The following is a 25,983-nucleotide window of genomic DNA, read 5'->3' on the forward strand; positions in this document are numbered from 1 at the left end:
CGTTTAGTTGTAATCATGGAGGGGACACAGGATCAAATGCAGCAGCAAAGGTTTATTACCCAAATACTTAAACATGGCGTACAAAACTAACATACATTGACGAGGACAGACAAATACGTGCAGGAGGAGTGAGTCTTTTAATGGGAGTGCTGATGAGGAAGTGCAGGTGCAGGGAATCCGTGAAGATGAGCTGACTGGGTGCAGGTGTGGATTCAGAGGGATGCTGGGAAATGGAGTCCTTGGCACCCCCTGGAGCGGGCTCATGGAGTGGAGCGGGTTCGTGGGCTGGATTGCCCTCTTAGAGTGGAACAAGCTCGTGGAGTGGAGCACCTGGAGCGGACTCGTGGGCTGGGTAAGGAGCTGTCGCTGGAATGGTGGCGGACTTCAGCGCTGACTTCACTGATTTAATCATCGGGTTGTTGGAGACTCACTTTCTTGCCCGGGGAAAGACTGCCGGCCAGGAAATGACAGGACCATTGAAGCGGTATGTGAAGGGACCCGGGGTGAGGCAAGTTGGCGAGGCCTTGTTTGCTTCTGATGGGACTGGATGAGGAGGATCATTTTACTCCAACTTCTTCAACTTCAAAGTTAGAACCGTTTAAATAAAGAACAAGATTTATTGATTCGACCAGGGAGAAAAATCACAAGCAGGTTCACAATACCGAATGGTATCCCTGTCCAGTCCCATCTGAAAACAAGCATTGAGTGAGACATCAGGCCAACCCACCTGATAAGAAACCTCCAGAAACTACTCCACATACCTCTCCAAAGGCCTGCCCCTCTGCCACAATCTGCACAGTTGGTCCTCAGCCTGGAGAGAAGCTTTAGCTGCTGGATGATCCATATCCAAGGGGTCTGTCCTTCTGTCACGGATAGTTGAAATCATGGAGAGGATGCAGGATCAAATGCAGCAGCAAAGGTTTATTATCCAAATACTTAAACACGGGAAACAACTAACATACATTGACAAGGACAGACAAATACGTGCAGTTAGTCTTTTAAAGGGAGTGCTGATGAGGAAGTGCAGGGAATCCGTGAAGATGAGCTGACTGGGTGCAGGTATGGATTCAGAGGGATGCTGGGAAATGGAGTCCAGGGGACGGTGAGACAGACGGTGACACTGGTATTATACTGCCTGTTTCATGAATAATGGCATTAAATATGATTGCAGTTTATTCTACGTTGTGATTGTACACTCTATGATGGGATTTAGTGGGCTTAGGAGAGAAGTAATACAACATTTAACAGATTAACAATAAATAATTTCCCTGGAATATAAATTAGAAAGATCCCAGCTCTGACCATTTGCACAGTAGTCTGCTTAAGTACAATTATTCTTCCTCATAAGTTTGTGAGCTAGTTTGCTGTTCTAACTTCCTTAGTAACTGGTTTCCTGTTTTGTGGTCAACCCAACTTTTTTCACCTTTGGCCCTGTTTCACTGTGGTTTAAAACATGCACGAGGCATGCACTTACAATGATGCATCATTTAGTATTACTTATCTCTAGCACATACAGTTTTTATATACAGTATTGTGCAAAAAGTCTTAGGAACATTAGATGTTTAACATAAGCATAAGCATAAGATGGTTATTCATATTTTGCTTTAGAATGCCTTAGAATTGCTTTAGATATTAACTAGCCAATATTGCAATAATCAATTGAGATTTTTCTCTAAACAAGGAGACCTACATCAGAAATCTGATCTCACCATCAAGACAGTCAATTAAATGAAGAGACAGAAGAAATTGGGACTAAAGCCTACTCCCCAAAAATGTAGCAACTTCTTATAGACTGTCTCAATCTTCTGTCTCTTCATGTAAAGTCACTCTTGAATGTGGGCAATCATGAGTTTAATTATATCAACACTACATTTCCACAATTTGGTTGCATATTTCGGTTTGCTAATGCTTGGTCTCCACATCACAACATGGTGACTAATGGTAGTTGTCAAATATCCCCACCTGCTGTTCAACCCACACTTTACATAACATTTAAAAAAAAAAAAAAAAATGATAGTAGAAAATAAGCATTCTGCCATTATTTACTCACCCTTATATCATGTACAAACCTGTGTGCTGTTACTTTTAGGACTCTAAAAAACTTCATCTTAAAAATGTGTCATAAAGCTTTTTGAGGCAGCAATTTAATTTATAACAATTTATAACATATGTCATCGAGTCTGTCTCATTTAAGAAAATTAACAGTTAGATAAGTAATAAAGAAGTATTTTACAGTATTTTACATCTCACGAGGAATAACAGTCAATTTTATTACGGTTACTTTTCCTAAATGAGACCGATTCCATGACGTATGCAGCTTCAAATGCGACCTCCGGAGGATACAGCCCCTGAATTAGGAGCTAATGTCCGATGTGCCCCAAACTTCACAAGTTTGATAAGAGTCATGGCCTGAAAACATGTACATGCCAATATTCAGTTACAGTTATAGCGTCACCTGCAGGCAACAGGAAATTCCATGTTTTACATTGTGATTAACTCTTCATAGAGATTTAACCAGATCAACATCATATTTGGTCTGTCTAATCTTAAGGCCTTTGGGATGTTAAATTGCATGTCCATTTCGCCATGAAACAGGCTGCTGTTGTAACTCAGGCATACAATGTCTGACCAGCCCAAAACTTCACACGTTTGATAAAAGTCCTGGCCTGAAGACATCTACATGACAATATTCAGTAAATCATAGTGCCATGAAACAGGAAGTTGTTGTAAGTCAGGCATACAATGTCCGATCTGCCTCAAACTTCACATGATAATAGTCCTGGCCAGAGGACATCTATGACAATATTCAGTTATAGTTAAAGTGTCACCTTTTGGCATATCAAAATGACTTTGCATATTTCTCCTTTATTTACCCTTTTAAATGCATATCGCCCACTATTCTCTGTTTTCCTAAAGTCACTGAGTGGCGGTGGCCCTGGGTGCAAGGGCCCTTTCAATGCTGCTTGCAGCTTTAATTTAATTCATGTTTTGTGAGACAGAAAGAAATTGACTATTGTGATACAAGTCTGAGAACAGCCTGTGATTGGAGACAGTCATCTGAAACACAGTGAATCTGAAGTGTGTGTTGATTGTTTGTCCTCTGTCAATAAATGCCAGACGTGATCCCCGAAGAGCCTGGTGTCGGTGGTTCATTTGTGGTGCTGGGTGAAATCCATACATATGACTGCATTAAACTGCCAACAAAAAAACAAAAAAAAGTATGTAAATATTAATAGCTATTTAGTAGATATTTTTATCAGAATTGTTTCCCAATACACTTATAGTATGTTGGTGACTCATATCCTCTAAGGCTCAAACCAACCCTGAGCTACTGGCCACACACCTCCAAACTGTCCATCACATGACACATGAAGATGCAAAAAAAAAAATACATCGCGGAGCAAAGAGGACACTGACAACATGTCGACAGACAAGACAAAGCAGGTTGCTTATGATATTAAACAAAGTCCCAGCTTTCAAACTGTGAAGTTTTTTAAGAAATTCAAACAATAAAAAACTTTTTGTGGCTCTTTAATGTGTCGTGACAGATTGTTGTAGCACCTCAGCTCAAGAGGCTTGTAAACCGATCATCTCTTCCTACTAGTTAATTAATAGGATCAAATAAACATGAATGAACATGAGAAGGAATGTTGTTTCAAACGCAGAAAGACATCAATACACACCATTTTTTCAAGTTTAAGTCCACTGAGATTAATCTTCTAACTTCTGACTGCTTTGTCGGACAAAATGGCGGATTCGGCGTTCTGATTGGTTAAATCGCTTGTCAATCAAACTCACTGCGAAGGGTCAGTTAAAGGCGCTCTAAGCGATCTCACACGTTTTTAGGCCAAAAACATTTTTTTGTCACATACAGCAAACATCTCCTCACTATCCGCTAGCTGCCTGTCCCCTGAACACACTGTAAAAAAAACGCGGTCTCTGTAGTCGCCACAAGCTCCAAAAACGGACACAAAAACAAACTGGTGCAGCCCGGACCACGAAACAATAAACAGTGCCTCAGCCAACAACCGACAAGCAGCGTCAATACGCAAGCTACTTACATTTTAAATGCGCGTTCATGACTGTTTCAGGAAGCACAGAGGGGAGGGGCAGGAGGAGGAGGAGGGAGGGTCTAGCTAGCCTCTGTTTTGTTTGACAACACTTCGAACGTCAACAGGAAGTTACTCCGCTCAGGATCGCTTAGAGCGCCTTTAAAACCATATTTAGGCAAAATGACAGAGAAATCATAAATACCTTTAATAATAATGATTTAATGATTCATCACTTTCAACCACTGTGAAACCTAAGGGTTACGCTGTGACCAAATTGTTGTGGTATGGTCAAATTAAGGTGACAGTGACTCATGCAAAGTTTGGTGTCAATATGCCAAAGCATTGCAGAGATACAGCTTAAAGAGTCGGTTTTGCATCATGCCTCAAATTCGTTGCTCCAGTATACGAAAACGGTTTGACGTATAGACTTGAAATCCATAAATGTTTGTCGGCATGGTCTGAAGATGATACGGTTCGATTTTTGTGAAAATCGGAGCAACGGTCCAGGAGGAGTTTGATAAAGTAGTTTTTTTTTAAAGAAAAACAATATGGCGGACAGGAAGTTCAGCCGACTATGGCAAATTTAATATCTATGTTCTCAGCATGACCCAATGAATCTACTGAGGTAAGTTTCCTTACAATAGGTTAATATAGTCAAAAGTTATTAGCATTTTTGTAAATTTTGTTTATAATTTTTGACCACAAGTTGGCGCTGCGCCGAAACTTTTTGTGTACTGTTAGGGCATGGTGCCAAAGACCCATGCCGAGTTTCGTAAGGATACGCTCATGCGTTCAAAAAATAGAGCGTTTTAGCACAAGATTCAAAATGGCTGACGGTCAAAGTGGCTGATCACACATTTTTGGTGAAGTAATCTGACTACTTTTGAATTACATTTAGATTATTGTTGTGCTAATCCTTATTTGATATCACATATATTGTAGGATAAACTTGTACTATTTTTACAGATACAAAGAAAATATATATTTGAAAAAATATATTCTATTCACCAACAAGAGCCTCAACAGATTATTTTTAAAGTGCAATGTATGGACAGTTAACTTCAAAATACTAACACTAATGTACCTGTAAGTGTTTGCTGATAGTAACACTGAATAAAACAAAATCACATCTTATAATTTTAAAACATATTTACTTAAAAATAAGTACATTTAGAAAACAGCAACATGACAAAAACAAATATTCTTGTTGTTGCTGATTTCTGTGCATGATTTCACAACCCTCCCCCTCACCGCCGGAAAAACTCAAAGAATCACAAACGTATATAAGCGGCAGGTTTATTATGAAAAAAATAAATGTTAAAAAAATGAAAAATTAGGAGAATCAATTAATTGTGAACAACTTACTGCTTACAACTTACTGTCCGTTGTTTAAATAATATGTAATCATATAATCCATAAAAAAGTAACTATAGTCAGATTACGAGTATTTTAAAAAGTAGTTTAATTACTTGATTTTTGGAATCTGATTATGTAATCCAGATTACATGTAATCCGTTACTACCCAGCTCTGATGGTCAGTATATCTATAAGTTATCTATAAGTATAGTTACAGTACAAACAAAAAAACCTAGTTGTAAACTAGTTGTTTACTCAAATTTTATTACTGTTACACTGTTTCTATATACTAAAAGGTGGGCCAATTTAGTCCCAAGTAGTATTGAAACAGTACACTTACAGGTATACTTCTAGTTCAGTGATATTAGTGTATACTTACTACATAAAGTATACTTAAAAATATACTAGAACTTTACTTAAAGGTGCCATCGAACATTTTTTTACAAGATGTAATATAAGTCTAAGGTGTCCCCTGAATGTGTCTGTGAAGTTTCAGATCAAAATACCCCATAGATTTTTTTAAATAAATTTTTTTAACTGCCTATTTTGGGGCATCATTAACAATGCACCGATTCAGGGCTGCTGGCCCTTTAAATCTCGTGCTCCCTGCCCATCGAGCTCGCAACTCTATAATACAGTGCATTTACAAAGTTCACACAGCTAATATAACCCTCAAATGGATCTTTACAAGATGTTCGTCATGCATACTGCATGCCTGTTTCGGGTCATGTGAGTATAGTATTTATTTGGACGTTTACATTTGATTCTAAATGAGTTTGATAGTGCTCCGTGGCTAAAGCTAACATTACACACTGTTGGAGAGATTTATAAAGAATGAAGTTGTGTTTATGAATTATGCAGACTGCAAGTGTTTAAAAATGAAAATAGCGACGGCTCTTGTCTCCATGAATACAGTAATAAACGATAAATTTAACCAATGGTAGCCTACATTAGCAACATGCTAACGAAACATTTAGAAAGACAATTTACAAATATCACTAAAAATATCATGTTATCATGGATCATGTCAGTTATTATTGCTCCATCTGCCATTTTTCGCTGTTGTTATTGATTGCTTACTTAGTCTGATGATTCGGCTGTGCACATCCAGACGTTACTGGCTGCCCTTGTCTAATGCCTTTCATAATGTTGGGAACATGGGCTGGCATATGCAAATATTGGGGGCGTACACCCCGACGGTTACGTAACATAATCGGTATTATGTTGAGATTCGCCTGTTCTTCGGAGGTCTTTTAAACAAATGAGATTTATATAAGAATAAGGAAACAATGGAGTTTGAAACTCAATGTATGTCTTTTCCATGTACTGAACTCTTGTTATTCAACTATGCCAAGATAAATTCAATTTTTAATTCTAGGGCACCTTTAAGTATTCTTAATACTTAAGTATACTTAATACTAAATTAACTTGAAGTATTGTTGTTTTTTTGTAAGGGTTGTTACACATGACAGCGATGTTGCGTCGTGTTTCTGCCCTGGTTCTGCATTTGTTTGGCGGGAGGTTCCCCTCAGGAGGTTTTCTCTCAGAACAGAACACAAAATATATCCAGTTTTAACTGGTTTGTCACAGACTACCCAGCGCTGGGTAGGTATATGAGGAGGATCATCATTTGTATTGATAGTAAAATGACCTAGCAGCTGACCTAAAAACATACAAGCTACCCAGCACCTGGGTAAAAATATTAAAAACAACCCAATAAAATGCTCAGTCCAGCAGCTTTTTTAGAGTGTAATAGTAGTAGCTGAAGTGTTAATGTATTAGGCTACTACTCATTTGTCCTGCATCACTTCCTGCATAGTTACCTATTAATAACGGACCATTATTCTAAAGTGTTACGATTAAAGGTACAATCTGTACTATTTTTTTCCGCTAGAGGTCACTAGAAGCCTATTCAAAACAAAGGCGTAGTTTGATGACGCCAAGTTTTAGAGCGGAAACTTGGGACATGTGGTCTCCATCTCAACGGACGGTGCAAAAGAAAAAAGTTCATGGATGCGATTATTAAAGTTACTGTAGTATGAAGCAGAGCAGGACCGAGTGTTGCGGGAGCTGAACGAGGCCGCTGGAGCAATTGCGCAACACACGCTCCACGAGCAGCGGGACTTTTATTATGTCACAGTCTCCCGCGTCGCTTCCGCTTTTCCGGTCATGAGTATGAGGTTTACGGGAGCTGTCCTTGTCGACAGAACCAGCGGCAGATGGTAAACAGTAATTATGTTCCATAAATAAGTAACACAATCCACCATAAAACGTGCAAGAAGTAAATAAGGAACTGCTTGAAGCAAGCTAGTGGTTTGCTGGACGCTAGACACTACTTCCGCATTTGTCCACGACACTGTTGTCATGTGATCTCTACGTCAGTAAAGGCGGTAACAAAGGGTAACTGACGTCATTGACAGGTGACTGCACTGCCCCGTGTCACTGTTTAGAATGGGAATTTTCTCATGATTTACCAGTAGTTGAAAACATTAGAGATATTGTTAGTCATCAGCTGGACAAAATATATAACACTAGCCTAGTGGTTTTTGGATATTTTACTGCGAATACCTTACAGATTGTACCTTTAAGAGCATTTATGATCTGTGATGACTGCACAAATATAATGAAGTATTTTAAAGCATACCTGAACTTGTGTATAGACTGTTTGATCATCCTGCTGGGCACCTAAGAGATTTAGAATAGCATCATTTTAAAAAATCACCTGACCATTACTGTCACCACAGAAAGTATGACTATTGGTACATGTAATCTTTGCTTTCCTCACTATTAGGCATCATACAGGGTTTAAATAAAACTTATATGAAGCACTTACATACACAACTGGGCAGTGTAGGTGTATTGTCCTGCATTTGACTCTGATGTGTAGACTATAAACTTTTCATATGTATGAGTTTGAGTATTCAGTATTGAATATGGCTGCCTCACCATTCACCATGTATTCAGTAATTCAAGTGTGTAATGTATGAAAAAATGTAATTCAACTGGTACATCATATCACATGACCATCAATGTGAATTCCAAAAAAAAATTTTATTCTGAGGGTACAGGCTTAAGAATAAAGCTCTGTCTTTTGTTAATTTGATCCAACATTTGAGATAAGACAGATATAGGCCTACCTTTGTTATGGTTCTTGCAAAAGCAGTACAGTAAAACAGTTGCAACTAAAATCATCAATGAAGCACTAGTGACAGCGACCATGAGAGGAAAAGAGCTGTTGATTTCTTCAGGACTTTTATCTGAAACTAAAGACATCACAATAATAAACTAATAAACTAATTATAAGAGAATAGAAATTGTATTTATAAGTTTTGCATGTGGTTGTTGGGTCAGTTATTTACTTTCATTAGTTGTACAGAGTTGTTTAATCTGTATTGTGTCATTCCTCCAGCTGACTGTGTTGCTATGGTTACAAATAACTATGTCCTCTTTACAATACACAGATAGAGGCTGCATTTCAGTTGATGTCACTTCCTCCTGACTACAGTTGGTATGGTAGCTGTTGCTGATTGTGCGGTCAGGACTACTACATGTGACGTTCACAATACAGGAGTTAACACTGATCATGGTGACGGTCCAGTTCAGAACAGGAGAATCCACTGGATCTGAAACATATATTTAAGAAAACTGATGACTGAGGATGCATTGTATTTAATAGACCATGCAATCTTTTAACACCCTTCTTTTCCTATAATTTAAAGTTGTAACTGTACAACTTGCCCTGTTAGGGTCTGAAATGTGCATTTTCTACATACTACAGAAAACACTGAATCAGTGCGAGATTATTTAGAAGTTAAAATTTCACTCAATCAGTCCTTTTTAAACAGTTCCAGAAGCACATACCATTTATTCTCCTTCCAACTTTTGTTTACATCATCATAAGTTGATAGCACATATAGACCTATACTTGGTCAAACAACAGTTTCTCACTGCATTTTTGTTCACTGACAGACCAGACACTGACACTTTCTTGGCTGCACATTTATATTCAAGAAATTATGTGAAAAGATTTGTTAAATGAGATTTGGCATGATTTTGTTTTTTAATATGGTCTAAATTGCAACTCAGACTCACCTATAACAGATACTCTGTATTTTGCAACTTCTTCATTAGGTACAAATATTTTTGCAGTGTAGAGTCCACTGTCTGTCTTCTGCATGTTCTTCAGTGTTAGAGAGAAGGTTGTTTGATTGAAATCCACATTGTCCTTAAGAATCTTTGTCCCCTTGTTTATGAATGTCACAATATTTTCTGATTGTTCATTCATCCAGACCAATATATGAAACTGTGGTGGTTTATCAGTCTTTATGTCCAGTTGAATAGAACTTCCTGTCTGCACAGAGACAGCATTTTCAGCATTGCACATGGATGCTAAAAAACAGAGAGGATAAAAGATAAAGGTAAATACTCTGTTTTCCCATCATTCCATAAATACACTACACTTTTGTGTTCTATTACAATTTTTTAAAAGCATTAGAGGCACAAGTCTCATTTTTTGTTATAAAAAATATATGATAGAGAAGCTATCTAACAAACAAATAACCACACATGAAAAGTAGCCAGTTTAACAACACAAAACTCCATCTGTATTCTAACACTAAAAAATATATTTACCTGCTTACACATTTTGTTCACAACCCCTTTTACAAGATGGTTTTTATTTAGCTATTTACTATAAAACTAGGTGAAAGTAGCAAGTGTACTACTGTAGAGCTGGTACTTTCTATTTGCATTCTTCTCTGGCTTGCTTAGTTGGAGACACTTAATATTCAACAGTATTACTGATCTGCCTGCATTGACATCATTGTATGAGAACTAAACTGAGCTGGACGATGACATCACTTTTTTCTCCAGAGCTGCATATCTGTATAATAACTAATGATTTTTACAACAGAAATTATACAGCACTGAACTTGACTCTTTTTAGTTCTTAAAAAAAAATCCTTAATCATCAGTGAAATAATACAAACCATGCAATAAACATGCAATGAGACAAATCATTTGCCTATAATACTATTTTACATCCAAAAATACTAATAGTAATACTAAAAATACTAATTATCATTTCAAATAAATAATCTAGTTAAAATGTAATGTAGCTCCTGCATTCCACCAAAAGATTAATTAATAATTGTATATTTTCTATCAATTTATGCAGTAATGTAAAGAGAACGATTTCCGTACCTGTGTTGAAGATCAGCACGGACATGAAGATCATGAATAGATGACCAAAAGCCATTGCAATAAACTGCCTGTCCTGCTGTGGTTATACATATTAGAGAAAACTGAGTGTTTTATGTCACCTTATTGAAACTGTCTAGGCGATGTCACTCACCTTGGAATTTATGACAATACAATCAACTATACACATATGTATACAGTCTTTTCTATTAATGAGCCTATTTAAAACTCTTCTCAAGCATATATGCTTGAAAACAAGTCCTGTTAAGAAAAGAGAGGAAGAACAAGTTGTGTTCTACAACCACATCTACCAGGAACTAGCCCCTAGCTGTGAGAGCAAGTGTGGCTAACCATATCCAAGTTCATATTTAAGAGTACAGTACATCTTTAAGTTTCTTCAAAATACAGATCTAAACTCTTGTCTTGTCTAAATGAACTAAACATTTATTGTTAATCTCAATGCATATTCTGTCATATTTTAAACTTCTAAATTGAGCAACAAATGCCAGTTACAAAGTTTAATAGGAAAGTAAATGACCTGATTATATTGGATGAGTCTTTTTTTATTATATAATCCCTGTTTATAACAGTCTCAATGTACCTGGTGCATCTTGCACGCTTTGCTGCAAACAATGAAATGACACCTGTGCTAAGACATTTTTTTTCATCACATTTATTTTACTTTATGTAGGTGATCAGCAAAGACTAGTGAGTAGGTTTCCCTCTTCACTTCCTGTGCTGTGTGTAACTCCACATTTTGACATACATTTGTGAATTTCCCTAAGCACTTCCCCTCAGAGGAATCCCCACCGCCATTTTGAAGTGTGTTCAACTTCGTCAAGTGGATGAGGGAAGTTTATTTAGACAGACACTCGGCCCCTTGATTTTGACAGAGGAAGCAAGTCTTCAGGCAGCTCAACAGACCACAATGCAACATGATTGTGACGTTACAACAGCGACTTGCAGTGCTCTCACTCACTTCATGGCCCCAGAATATTTTGTTATATATGTACTTTATATATATATATATATATATATATATATATATAGAAAAGTGTTACAGTGCAGTGCTTCCAGGTTCTACATTAGAATGCCGGCTCATTATTGGCCTCCATCTTCATGCATCAGCATGGTGTTCTGAAATGGAAACTAGAATACTTTTCATTTTTTTGGGTGAACTAACCCTTCAAGCTCTGTTTCTTTCAGTTGTTCTGTTAAAGGTTTTCTTGTCAAGTGTGTTTTATTTGAGGTTTTTTTGTTAATAAAATCAATACTGCTGAGAATCGTGTGATGTCACTGTGATCATCACATGATCTCATGTGTTGACTGGGAAGCTGTGAATTCAGTCAGGCATTTTGGTGGTTTTTAGTGGGTGTGAGTCAGGTGCCCTCACTTCCTACTAACATTTCATAACCACAAAGTGGCACAACATATTTTCTTGTTTTTATTATTATTATTATTATTATCAGAACAAGGTACATAGAAAGTACTCAGTAAAAAAAAAAAAATCACTTCTAAAAGCATTGCTTTTTCACAAATTCCCATCCTGACACAACAACCCCAAATGCTAGGAAAAATAATAAATAACTTGATACACACACATGATCACATGAACATCATTGAGGGTAGATCATCTCATGTGGTCAGAATTAGATACATTATGTTCATGTATTTTCAGATTACATTGTTTTCTGTAGCTGATGCTTCAAAGTTTTGTTTTTGATCCTATTCCCACCTATAGCGTTGACCACTTGTAAAATGAATCACCAAAAACGCATCTTTATACCAGGTGGAAAGAGGGCCATACTGTACAGTAGTCTGTACAGATTTAAAGATACTGTGATGTCTCCATCTGGTGGACAACTACAGCCATTTTTTTCATACTGAATTAAGCAATAATGTTTGACAGCAGAATTTGTGCAAAAAAGCTATACATTACCCATATTATGTAAAGAAAATCCACCACTCAGAGATTCGAAAACCTTCCACATAGGCTGCATCCAAAATCGTCTGTACTAATAATCTTATTAATTTAAAATTGTATGAGCAAAAAAGTTAGCAAAAAATGTTGATTTGTTGAAGTGTTGCAAAGTTATTAGTGAATTCAGCAGCATGGCGTCTTTTCACTAACTGATTTTTCCTGAATACAATGTCAATCCTTAACAAAACTTAATACACATAGACCACAGGACATTTTTAGGATGTAATATGACTACTGATGGATACTTTAAAAAAACATGGCAAAATGCTGGCAAAATGTTATCAAAACATTTTTGATCCATTAGCAAGAGCCCCTAGCCTGGTAATACCAGACTCTGCTACTTCACTTTGCTTCGTAGACAGAGTCTGGAATGGCATAATAGAGAAGTGTTTTCTCTCTCGCTAGGGGGCGCTTGTCTGAAGTTTAAAATCATTGGTTACCCGTAAGCCAATCAGATACGTTTACTTATGACGTATGTTATGCGCCTGTACAGCAGCATCGAAGCACAGACATCATGCATCGAACTCAAATCTATGATTGAACTTCCACTGTAAACCTGTTGTAAACACATGATGATGCGAGCGAAATACCGGAGTGAACATGGCTGTAAACGACTTTTGCAGATTATGCGAAGTTAATGCATCCCGAAGTTTGCATCCCGTGTCTCGTTTCCCATTTCCGCGGTCGTTTCGGTTTTCGATTTCTCTAACCTACAATGTAAAACTCGGCACTTAGCATCTACGTCACGGCTCTCAGCCCGCCCTCTGTTCGTTGATTGGCCCGGCTGTTTCCAGACCGGTGGAAAACAGAAAGCTCTGACGCTGTATCAGACTGAGTACAGAAGCGAAATGAAATTGAGCGGAAGTAGGAAGTCTGACGTAGTCAGGCTAAAGAGCCCCTGGCCTGCAGCACAAAAATTAGTCGATTTACTTACTTTTTCTAACAGTAATATGATAGTTTGTTCTGTGTAGTATTCATGCAATCCAATAATTTCTAATAAATAAATAATGTATTTTTTTTATAAAGTGTTTACTTGGTTTTAGTTTGAGTTCTACAAAAACTGCAAATAATATTTTTGCATGCCTTTGAAATTGTCTAGTGATGTCCTGTGCGATTCTTTATGTGAGTTCACATATACACCACATGTATTATGATCACTGTAGGGGAGTGATTGCACAGAAAGCCCAACTTTCAGTAAAGATTATAGATGGACTTTGCGGTAAAAACCACATCATAAGATACATTTCTAATACAGCATATGGCTAAATTACTGGATTTGCATTTGTACTGCATTAGCTTGCCTGGCTTTATACTTGTTTACAATGAAATTCATAATTATTAAATATAATACAGCAGGTGAAGTCAATATTATATCCATCTGCAGTTTTAAACTTCTGATTGTCATGTGGGGCAAACCGGGGTTAGTTGCCACAGGGTTTACTTCAGTTAATATGTGTGGGGTTATATTTAATAATATCTAATAATATCTGTGGGGTTATATTTAATAATAATACATTTACTTTATATAGCGTCTTTAAAAGTGTCTTTCTCAAAGAGCTTTACAAGAAAACATAACAGAGAAAACAACACACTTTAAATACAAAAGATATACATCAAAGAAATAGAAAAAATAATCTATTTGCACTAATGTATTTGCTTCCCTGATGTCAGCTGGGAAAGAGTTCCAAAGCTTAGGAGCATAAGAAGAAAATGCTCTATCACCCCTAGAGCAAAGCTGTGTCTTAGGATGGTGCGTAAGGCATTAAAAGATCAGTCAAGTACTGAGGAGCCAGATCATGCAAAGCCTTATATGTTAACATGAGGACTTTAAAATCAATACGATACCTGACAGGGAGCCAGTGCAAAAACTTCAAGACAGGGGTAATATGATCACCAGCCCTGACCCCAGAAAATACTCCAGCAGCCGAATTTTGTAAATATTGAAGTTTGTTGACTAACGATTTAGCCACAGCAAACATAGGATGTAAACGTACTATATTTCTGAGGTGAAAAAAGGATGTCTTAACCGTATTCTGAACAAAAGACTCAAATGACAGCGTGGCATCAAAGATGACACCAAGATTTTTTAGTTTGCGTTGAAACTCCAAGGCGACACCATCAACAGACAAAGTAAGAGAACTGCCAGCATTTCACAGTTGATGATTATTTGGAAGTTATGTGTACAAAAATCAAATTCAGAATAGAATTGCCTGCTGAAAAATCCAGCATTGCTGGTCACCAGCATAAGGTATTTTTGCATGCTTGGTCCAGCATGGGATGCTGGTTTACTGGTCCTCATGCAGCATAGGAAGCAGGAGTGCTGGTGGATCAGATCAGCTCAGAACAGCATAACTATGATGGTCCACAAGCTAGACCAGCACTACACCAGCTCTAACCAGCATAAATCAGCTTGGACCAACATGGAATTCATGCTGGTTTATGCTGGATTTTTCAGCATGGTTAAGACAGTTTGGAGGATATTTGAAACCAATACTACTAAACCAATGCTTGAGAGAATATATCTTAATTAGACAACAGCCTTGGCTGAATTTTAGAATAGCATACTAGCTCTTCTTACTATTTATACCATTTAAAGGTGAAGTAGATTTTGAAAAACACTGTTTGGAAGTTAGTCGGGCTGACACCAACAACAAATGTGTAACCATCAGCATTAGGGGGTGTGTCTATAGCGGTCAAGGAGACAGAACGAGTAAGAGGGAGATTTGGAAAAAAAAAACTGCAGAGAGACAGATGAAACACAATACAAAAGATCTCAAAAGAATATCAAGATCAAGATCTTTAGGACCCACGTTAATATTAGAACAGCTTTCCAGTGCTGGAGAGAGCTAAGTGGGAAGGCCTGAAAACAGACGCGGAGGCTGCTTTGATTACGCTTCACATGTGAGTAACACTGGGTTTGAGTGTCATGAACTTCTGTGCTGTTGGCAACTAACAACGAACTCTTGTTTATATTTAGACTGTACGTTCATTTTTTCTGCTTCCTTGTCGTTGGTTCATCATCTGTGCTTTATTTTTCGTGAAGCATTTTGTTGCGCATCATCGGAGCAGGGTGGTTAGGATTGGAGAGTGATTGGAAGTGGTTGTTTGGGTTGATTTCAAATATCAACAATGCCCAACAGCGTTTTTCAAAATCTACTTATCCCACCTTTAATGGTAGAGATGGTTAAACTTCCCCATGTAACAAACAGATACAGTTTCATGTTATGCTTCATCAGATGAAATGGTGGGTGGTTTTGGTTGTTTGCACACCACTGGATAAATTGTATGGTCTGTTTCGACAAAGACTGCAGGTTTTCGGTGTTGTCCTACTGTGCAGTACATTGTGTTGGGTCGATTATCTTCCTCTTGCGTCTTGTCTTGAACCTTATGAAATACATATAAAAAGTAATATTTTCAAAATGTCCGCTGAATAATTTTGCTTAGCTGAACAATTACTAAAGAAAGACAATTAATAAAACATTCACTACCCTACAGTTTATAGAACAAGCATTTACTAGAAGCCTTTTTCATGATGTTAGCCTGTTAAGTTTTTAGATTATTCTCACCCAAAATATTTCTAACATGAATAAAAAGAACTATAGCATGACAACATATCTGCCATGATCCTGTGTTGTTCCCCAGTCTTGTGTTATGGACTTTTAAATTGAAATATCCTTTACCATTAGCTGCGTCTCATTTCGGAGGCGGTGTCCTCCAGAGTTTGCATTTAAAAGCTGCATACGTCATCAAATGAGACTGCCTTGCAGACTTCAAATACGACCTCCGGAGGACGCAGCCTCTGAAAGGAGATGCAGCTATTGTTTCTGTTCACTTCCTGTATTCAGTTCCTGTTTCCTTTGTTTTGCCTGCCTTGTTTGTTACCATAGCTACCATCATTAATTTTCATGACAACTAATCACCAGCACCTGTCCCTAGTCAGCCGCCTGTTATCTTGTGCATTAATACCCTTGTGTTTCTCTGGTTGGTTGTCAGTCATTGTTTGTTGCTGTGACATGTTCCTGTCCTGTGTTTCCTGGTTTATTCTGGCTACCCTATGTTTGTTCCTCTTGTGGACTAATTGATTAAATTTAACTGCAAGTAGTGGTGGGAGAAACAAAGCTTTTCAAAGATTCGAATCAATTGAACCAATTGCTTCGCAAAATGATTCACTGTTTCGAAGCGTTCAAAACATCACACGCTGATGACACCTTCTGGTCAGAACAATGTAAATGCAACAAAAACTCCTGCCAAATACGCATAAAAACAGCTTTTACAAACCCATAGCAAATGTTTTATTGAAAGTATAATTTCTCAGATGCAATTAACTAATCATTTAATACCATTAAATACAAGTGTCTGTATAATATCTTTTATGAATTTTTTATAAATCTATGGATGGGTCAGCTAAACAGTGACCTTTAACTACTATTATTTCTTTTAATTATAAAAATACCTCATTAAAACATCTACAAATGTATAAAACCAGAGATCAGGTACTAGACACTTTAGACAATACTCAGTTAATAGACTGACACTTGTTCAATGATTCGCTGCTGGGGGGGGGCGATCTCAGTGAATCCGCGTGATTCATGGGACCATTGAAATTTTTAAACTTTTCGAAACAGTTATGACGTAACAAAGCCTCATTTACTGAAATCATGTGACTTTAGCAGTTGCTTTTGCTCCACCACATGCTTCGAACCACTGCTTCAAAACAAAAGATTCATAAAGATTTTGAAGCTTCATAAAGCAGTGTTTCAAAAGGGCCATCACTAGCTGCAAGTTGATTGTCTGCCTGCTTCTTTGCCCGTCTCAACCGCTATAATATCCATAATGTCTGCCGAGCAAAATTATGAAGAAGCTTACCTCATTTTGAGCATAGACTGTATTATCAGCCTGTTGGGCACCTACAAGGTTTAAAATGTACAGTAATATATCAACGTTGACAAGTATCAACTAAAAAAGAATGTTCATTTATTAAAGAAAAAAGTGATATGGCATTTATAATTAAATTTAGCATGCAGTTTTCTAAGCAGAGAAGAGATTTTTATATTGGCTGTTAGTTGCTCTAAACTGATTCTCTGAAATATTATGTTGTAGACCTGCATCCACTTTTGCATATTACTAAAGTGCTCTTTAAATAACAAAAATATTGTGTCATTGACTTTAGACCAGGTTTCAGTTGGTCAATGGCGCAGTCTATTTCAGTTGCCTCAAAATAGCAACATGCCAACAATGTGCCTGAACACACTTTGTTTTCAGAGAAGCTTTTGCTATTTAAACAATGTTGCGCAGGATGTGATAACTGCGTCAGGCTGAAACTAAAAAAAAAAAAATTTGGGTTAAAAAATTGCCTCCGCATTGTGCCAGATGTATGATAGGGCCCTAGATATTTAAATGATGTGATCAGGGGATATTCTGTAGAGTGTGTGCACCTCAAGGTGATCTGTACAAAGTATTTTACAGAATTTAACTTTGGTCCAAAAGAGAAAAAAAAGAAGTAAACCTATTGTCAACTTTCTTTTTAATGACTTATTTTAGTACAAAAGTACTTGATCAAACTGATAAATGGATGGTAAATGAGATCCGTTTTCATAGAAAATATACTGTATGTATGAATCCAGTGTGGACGTACCTTTTTTATACTTGGTGTAGAGAATTACTACAAATATTGCAATTGCCAAAAAAAGACACACTGCCACCAAAATATATAGCCAAGGATGGAGAGATGGCTTAGTCCTCGTCATCACCTGTTGATGTTCTCCTGACAAAAGAAATACATATTAAGAACTATAATTGTCAGGGTAAGATATTTTGAGGTCACTCTACAGTTCAGCACTTAGACAAGATTTAGTAAACCAAAACGAGATATTTGATTTGACAGATTTGATTTGCACTCTGAATGTGTTGTTTGTGTGTGTTGGCCAGATACCTTCATTATTAACACAGATCTGTTTAATCTCTATTCTGTCTTTTTTGGTGTCAACTGGGTTGCTGTGGTTACAGATGATGGATTCCTCACTGCAGTACAGGATGAGAGTGTAGTTCTCATGTGATGTCACTTCCTCTGGAGAAGCATCTGTTGTTCTGATAGCTGGAGTGAATCATGAGGTCATGAGCTCTGCATGTGAAGTTCACAGTACAGGAGTCACTGCTGGACCAGATTTGAGTTTACAGTCAGGACAGGAGCCTCCACAGCGTCTGAAACATATATTTGTTTTTTTAACAATATCATACATTCCTCACTCTATTGTAAGCTGTCAAATTCTAATAGCTGTACACGACTGGGCATGACTGAAACAGGACACTGAAACTTTACAGATCAATGTATTGGCAGATAAGGGATAATACAAACACATTTATATATATTTCAATTTATCTTTTATTTAAAACAAACATTGCACAGAATAAAATACATTAATGAGACCTTAAATGATCTGAACATGCCAAGCAAAATCACACTCACCTATAACAGATACTCTGTATGTAACAATAATTTTCTCTGTTTCTCCACTTGTTCTTGCTGTATAGAGTCCACTGTCTGTCTTCTGCATGTTCTTCAGTGTGAGAGAGAAGGTTTCATCATTGAAATCCACTCTGTCCTGGTAGGAAGAGTGAGGTCTTGCTTCTTTAGTTTTATGAAAATATTTAACTATATTCTCAGATTTTTCATTTCTCCAGGATAAATCATCAAACTCCTCTGGTAGTTCATGTGTCTTTATATCCAGTTGAACAAAATCTCCCGTCTGCACAAACACAGAGATCTCAGCACTGAACCCTGAGGAGAGAGAAACACACAGTATTGTTTCAGAGCGCAGCTGGTGAGTTCATTACACATTGTACACACCTTTTCTGAAATAGGCATGATCAAATAAATAATATATTTTACATTTGACAATACTGCATATAAAATGTTTTTCTTAAAGAGAGAATAGCATATTAAAAATGTAATACATCTATAATCCACATTAACCAAACAAACAATAAGGAAGGAAAGTTTAGTCATCAACCCATGTTTCTTACTGATTGTTCCAAATTTCTTGTTATTAATATTAAAGCAGATGTCATATTTATGAAAAAACAATACTACTACTTACCAGTAAATCAGTAATTAGAGTCAGGTAACTGCTTTTTTTTTTTTTTAGTTCACCCAAAAATTAAAATTCTGCCATTAATTACTCACACTCATGTCATTCCATACCCGTAAGACCTTTGTTCATCTTCAGAACACAAATTAAGATATTGTTGATGAATTTTTTTCTGAATCACACATAGGCAGCAACGTCATTGCACCTTTTGGGGTTCAGAAAGGTCAGAAAGGTCGTAAAGTCGTAAACTACACAGGAACAAATGAGTAATGCATTATTAACACTCTAGGAACTAACTAACAAAAACAATTCAATAGTGCTCAGTTGAATGTGGTAGTTCACTATTAGCTAATCAGGAAACTACAATTTCACATCCCAGACAGCTACTAAAAACTACTATATACAGGTTCATAATTTATGTGAATAATGCATAATTAATTCTAAAGTGAAGATCATGGTAACTCATTTGTAATGACTGAAGTATTACCAAATCCTTTAGAAGGAATTACTAATTATTTGGATCAGTATTCTAAAGTGAGAAACATGATAACTCTCTAGCAACTACTGAAGTCATTGTAAACTTTTGAGGTTTTTGTAAAGTATTGGATAGTAATAACTCAAGAATTACTACATAATTCTAAAGGAACTACTACTTATTTGGATCTGTGTTCTAAAATGAAGATCATGGTAACCTACTAGTATTACTTAAGTGTTACCAAATACATTAGAAGGAATTACTGTACAAAAACCTCAAAAGTTTACAATGACTCTAGTTACTAGAGAGTTATCATGTTTTCACTTTAGAATACTGATCCAAATAATCAGTAGTTCTTAGTAGTTCTCTGGGAGGTATGAAATAGTACTTATCGATTAGCTAATAGTGAACTACCACCTTCAACTGAGCACTTTTACTTACTAATTCATTAATCAGTGTTTCTTGGGTAACACTTTACTTGAAGGGGTGTGCATAAGACTGACATGACACCTTCATAATCTTGACATGACACGTGTCATGAATATGAAGGAGGTTTTATGCATTTTATGACAATTGTCATTAAGTGTCATTCGCTCAATTATGTCATTTTTAATGCAAAGATGACATTGTTTGAGATGTCTTTGTTACGACAACTTGACATAAACCAAAACATCATAACCTGTCAGTGTCTTTGTCATGCAACTTGACATTAGCAAAACATCATAACCTGTCATAAACATGACATAGCAGATTGATTATCAAACTTAAAAAACTGTTAGCTTTATGGGTTAACATTACATTACATTATTTGTAACACTTCAGTTAGGGAACACATATATAAACAATTAACTATGACTTTTCCCTCAATAAACTCTTAATTTACTGCTTATTATAGTTAATTGTTAAGTTTAGGTATTGGGTAGGATTAAGAATGTAGAATAAGATCATGCAGAATAAGGCAAAATGTGCTTTAGTATAATAAACAGCCAATATTTTAGCCATATGTCTAATAGTAATAAGCTTTAAAAGACCCTAAAATAAAGTGTTACATTATTTTATAACAGTGTCATTTTTTACGAAATTTGAAATTGTCTATTATCTGACCTAAAAAAACAAAAAACAAAAACAAAAAAAACATGTTACATGGATAAAATTATCTATTTCAACATTTTAATGATTCAATTTGTCTTTACTACATATTTATGACTTTATAATGGCTGTCAAAACCAACTACATGACAGTTTAATGCTCAAAAGCTAAATGTGCAATGACGTGACAGGTGATGTATTGGTTTATGTCTGCCAATGTGTGGTTCAGAAACCCTCGGATTCATGATTATGAAGGTGTCATCAAAACCCCTTCATATGTTACTTAATTTTACTAGTGTTTTGAATTCATTTGTTCCTGTGTATTATTCATTAATGAAGGATCAGAAGGTCTTATTATTTTTGTTTTTGCAGTATTTGTGTGTAACATTAAGAACGACATGACTATTTCAATGGTCTTTACTACCTTTCTGTCAAAAGAGTTGCTGCCTATGTGTGGTTCAGAAACCCTTAATATCTTAATTTGTGTTTTGAAGATGAAAGAAGGTCAGGTGTGGAAATGAGGGTGAGTAATTTGACAGAAATTTAATTTTTGGGTGAACTAACCCAAGTTAGCAACAACCTAGAGAGCCCATTGTTTCATGTCTGTGGACCAATATATCAGTAAAAAGAAATTCCTTTGTCTCCCATAATGACATATTTGGTTTGGTAGAGCTGACCATCAATTGTCAGTTTATTGGATACCACAATAACATAGTAAGAAGATGTGATTATAACTGTTCTGCTGAGTAAAACAGATTAGGTTGTCTTATCACTGATATGAGGAGACTGTTACATAAAATAAATTCCCCATTTCCATGATGCACTGAGATGCATGTCTCAGTATGCAACCATGCTACATGCTTGATATAATATTATAATATATATTATATATATTATATATATATATATATTATATATAATAATATTATACTGCATTTTTTATTCATAATCAGAACTGCCAATCATTTTGTTATTATTCATCACAAACTTACACAACACGCTTTCACATATGATTTATAATTTAAAAATGACAAACAAATCATTGCCTGTAATAGAGGTCAAAATAACTGCCACGTTTAAAAAAGTTTAGTGACTCCTTCCAGTACCCTATAGCAAAAATCCTAAGACAGGTTAACACCGGCACAATCATTCTAAAATGTATTATTGCACATGGTTACTGTATTTATTTTGTTATTTCAAAAACATGACCAAAAAAAGTAAGTACAAATGATGATTTTACACAGCTATTTTAATTAGTAATGGAAAAAAAAAAAAAATCAAAATGACCTAAAAGCAAAAATTATAGTTTATTAAATTTCTTTCAGAATATGTTTACAAATGAAATTAATTGATTAACAATAATCATTAATAATCAATTAACATAATGGACATGTGTTTTTACCTGTTTTGAAGGTCAGAAGAAAAAGAAGAAATACGAGTAGGTGATGTACTGCCATTGTCACAACATGAAAAGATTAAAACAGAACTGAAAATGACTGCTGTGCCGTCCTAGAAACGGAAATGGAAGGATCCTCAGATGTCCTGTTTTAAGCTCATTCTTATTTACATTCTTATTCTCAGTCTTTTTAACAAACATATTTCCATCTCACTAATATATGCTGGATCATAAGTGTATGTGTTACTCAAGAGGTTTAAACACAAAAACTTTAAACATATTCTGTATAAAAATGTGCACTCTGCCCCACATCCTGTGGTATCTGCAAGCAAATGATGTTAGATCTTTTATCAGATTTTACTTTTATAGGCGTTTTTTCTTCTTTCCACAATGCTAAAACAAAACCAGACATCCTGTTGATGCTTTAAAGCTGTTGATCTCAGTTCAATTGCAACATTTTGTGCTTTGACCCTGTTTCTGCCTGTATTTAGCACTGACCACTTGTAATCAAACGACCAAAAATGCATCTTAACCAGGTGGGAAAAGGGCCTTATGGTTCTTTCATATATTTAAAGATACTGTAATGTCTCCATTAGGTGGCCAACTACAGCCATTTTGTCATATTGAATAATGATCAATATATCAAGAGTCCACTGGAGGCAAGTTGAAGTGAACCCAATGGCAGTTTATTTAAATCCAAAAACATGAAAAAATACAAGATAAACAGAGACTTGTTCATGAAACAAACTATGCAAACCTATACAAGAGACAATGGTATCAGTGGGGCTATATAACAAACTAATGGCTAACAAGAAACACCTGTGAGCAATCAAACAGTGAACCAATGAGAATGTTACACATGACCAAAAGAACAAATTAGAACAAGACACACGGGAAGCACATGACAGGAAACCATGACTAAACTTCAAAATAAAAGACCTGAAAACTTAATGAAGAGTTTATGAAGAACATACACACGACTCTGTTGTGTTCAGGCTCTGGTGTGGCGGCCTTGACGACTGGAGGCTCTGGTGTGGCGGCCATGCTTGACAAAGTATTGACAAAAACAGCATCTACTGGTTGCAGTGACATTTTTACATATATTCCTCCTCAGCTATGAAAGACCTGGTTGTCTCCCATGTGAGGATTTACACACTGTTGAATAAATTGTATGGTCTGTTTTAGTGGGTAATGATGATTTTTGGTGTTGTCCTATTGTACTGTAGGTGGTGCTGGGCTGGTTTTCTGTTTGCGCCTGTGTAAATGCATAAAAATGAAGCAAAGTTATTTCATTGGCCTTCTGATACATCACCAAACTATCTATCGATCTATTTGTTTGTCTAAGGATTTGTATGAAAGTGTCTGTACAATAAAAAAATGTGAATGTCTTCTTCTATTTCTTACCTCAGGATTGGGCATGTTCTGACTGGTATTTTGAGTTTGTTTGTGATCTTCTGTAAACCCATAGACAGTTTGAGGATTTGTTGATCCCTCCAACGTCTCCAGGGGTCTTTGCTCTTTATTCTTTGGCTGCAGAACAATCCAATCAGTCACAAACCCTTCTTTACATGCACATTTACATTCACATTATGATGTTTTATTAACAAATTCGGGAGGAGCAGGTTCAGATAATTAACCTAATTAGCACAGGTGGAGAGCATTAAGTTAATCAACTCAACCAATGTCAAAAGGTATTCAGCAGTCTTACTTCTGTTCATCTGAGAGTTTATCAGCATCCCTCCTCCACCCCATCTCCTCACTTATAGTTCTATCTACTTTTAACACACCAGGGGGAGTACTCTGGGTTCGGGCCAAAATAGCCAAAATTCTGAGCTCGGAGCCCTCCCCCCCGGACAGCACGCCAAATACGCATAACTTTACTCTATTTAATTATATCGATGTGTGAACTTCTGAAATGGCTAATAGTATGTGGACACTGAATAGGTTTGATATATTTCCAATTATTCTACAGCATACATTGACATTATTTGTTAGGATTCATTAATTCAGCATTTAATATCTATGATGGCTGCACAAAATAATGTAAAGCTTACTTGAACTTGTGCATATATTGTATGATCCTCTTCTTGGACACCTAAGAGATTTAGAATAGTATCATTTTAAAGAATCCATAAACGTCACCACAGAAAGTTTAAGTGTGACTATTGCTGTGTGTTATTTGCTGTTCCCCCAGTCAGTGACTTGAGTAGGCCTACCTATAATCATTACGAGGATACAGTCCTTTTTATTTCATTAAGACACAAATACCTTTTTTACTCCTCTTGTTAGAGCAGCATATTACAGAAACTGCTGCAAAAACCAACAGTGGAGCAACAGCGATGATCAACAGCCAATGAAGAGGAAAAGTCCTGTCATTTTCTTTGGGATTCTGTGCTGAAATCCAAGACATCACATTAACAATTACAGCCATCAGAACACTCATACTCATTCTCATTGAATTAAAGATACTTTTTTAGTATTGAGAATACATTTTAAACAAATGAATTATAGATGATGTAAGGTATTTACTTGAGGTGTGCTCATGAGGTGCACAAATGGGGTTAATCTCTATGGTGTCATTCTTCCAGCTGACTGGGTTACTATAGTTACAAACAATTATGTTTTCTATACAGTGCAGAGTTAGAGTCTGCATTTCAAAAGATGTCACTTGCACTTGACTGCAGTTGTTGCTCTGGTAGCTGGTGCTGAGTTTAAGGACATGACCACTACATGTGACGTCCACAATACAGGAGTTCACACTGATCGTGGTGGCATTCCAGTTCAGAACAGGAGAATCCACTGGATCTAAAACATATTAAGACAGGTTAAAGGGATAGTTCACCCCAAAATGAAAATTTGATGTTTATCTGCTTACCCCCAGGGCATCCAAAATGTAGGTGACTTTGTTTCTTCAGTAGAACACAAATGATTTTTGTATCCAACCGTTGCTGTCTGTCAGTCGTATAATGCATGTCAATGGGAATTCCATCTACAGTATAAGAGTCAAAAAAACATGCACAGACAAATCCAAATTAAACCCTGCGGCTTGTGACGACACATTGATGTCCTAAGACACGAAACTGCCAACTGCCTTGAGCATCCGGAAGTGATCGCTCGCGGCATCAGAGCACGTTTCCAGACCTCACACACCGGATGCTCAAGGCAGTTGGACATAGTGGTGTATTAGAGGTAAAAAAATTATATAAATACTGTTCTGTTTCTCTCACAAACCGATCGTTTCGTGTCTTAGGACATAAATGTGTCGTCATGAGCCGCAGGGTTTAATTTGGATTTGTCTGTGCATGTTTTTTTTTTTACTCTTATAGATGGAATTCCCATTGACATGCA

The 25,983-nt window shown here is 36.5% G+C and overlaps 1 protein-coding gene, 1 long non-coding RNA gene and 1 pseudogene across 3 annotated transcripts; all 3 read right to left on the minus strand.

Moving 5' to 3' along the window:
- LOC125261941 overlaps positions 1–22,954 on the minus strand; it is a 54,976-nt pseudogene extending 32,022 nt beyond the window's left edge.
- Positions 14,211–18,350, minus strand: LOC125261943. The gene is made up of 3 exons (XR_007183475.1): positions 18,224–18,350; positions 17,455–17,495; positions 14,211–15,972 (listed from the first exon to the last, which is right to left on the minus strand). It is a non-coding gene; the product is annotated as an uncharacterized LOC125261943 (long non-coding RNA).
- A 345-nt stretch (positions 22,955–23,299) lies between the features above and the next one.
- On the minus strand, positions 23,300–25,463 carry LOC125261942 (natural killer cell receptor 2B4-like). 2 transcript variants are annotated; one of them, XM_048180523.1, is made up of 5 exons: positions 25,165–25,463; positions 24,904–25,029; positions 24,690–24,730; positions 24,040–24,165; positions 23,300–23,890 (listed from the first exon to the last, which is right to left on the minus strand). In XM_048180523.1, exons 1-5 carry the CDS (start codon positions 25,286–25,288, stop codon positions 23,750–23,752), a joined length of 558 nt encoding a protein of 185 aa, XP_048036480.1. In that variant the 5' UTR covers positions 25,289–25,463; the 3' UTR covers positions 23,300–23,749. The 2 variants fall into 2 exon arrangements, with proteins under 2 accessions (XP_048036480.1, XP_048036481.1); XM_048180524.1 differs by having other exon boundaries at positions 24,904–25,024; positions 25,165–25,462.
- Between the last annotated feature and the right edge of the window lie 520 nt (positions 25,464–25,983).

This window comes from Megalobrama amblycephala, unplaced genomic scaffold, assembly GCF_018812025.1.
Source record: "Megalobrama amblycephala isolate DHTTF-2021 unplaced genomic scaffold, ASM1881202v1 scaffold533, whole genome shotgun sequence".
In the NCBI taxonomy this organism is placed as follows: Eukaryota; Metazoa; Chordata; class Actinopteri; order Cypriniformes; family Xenocyprididae; genus Megalobrama; species Megalobrama amblycephala.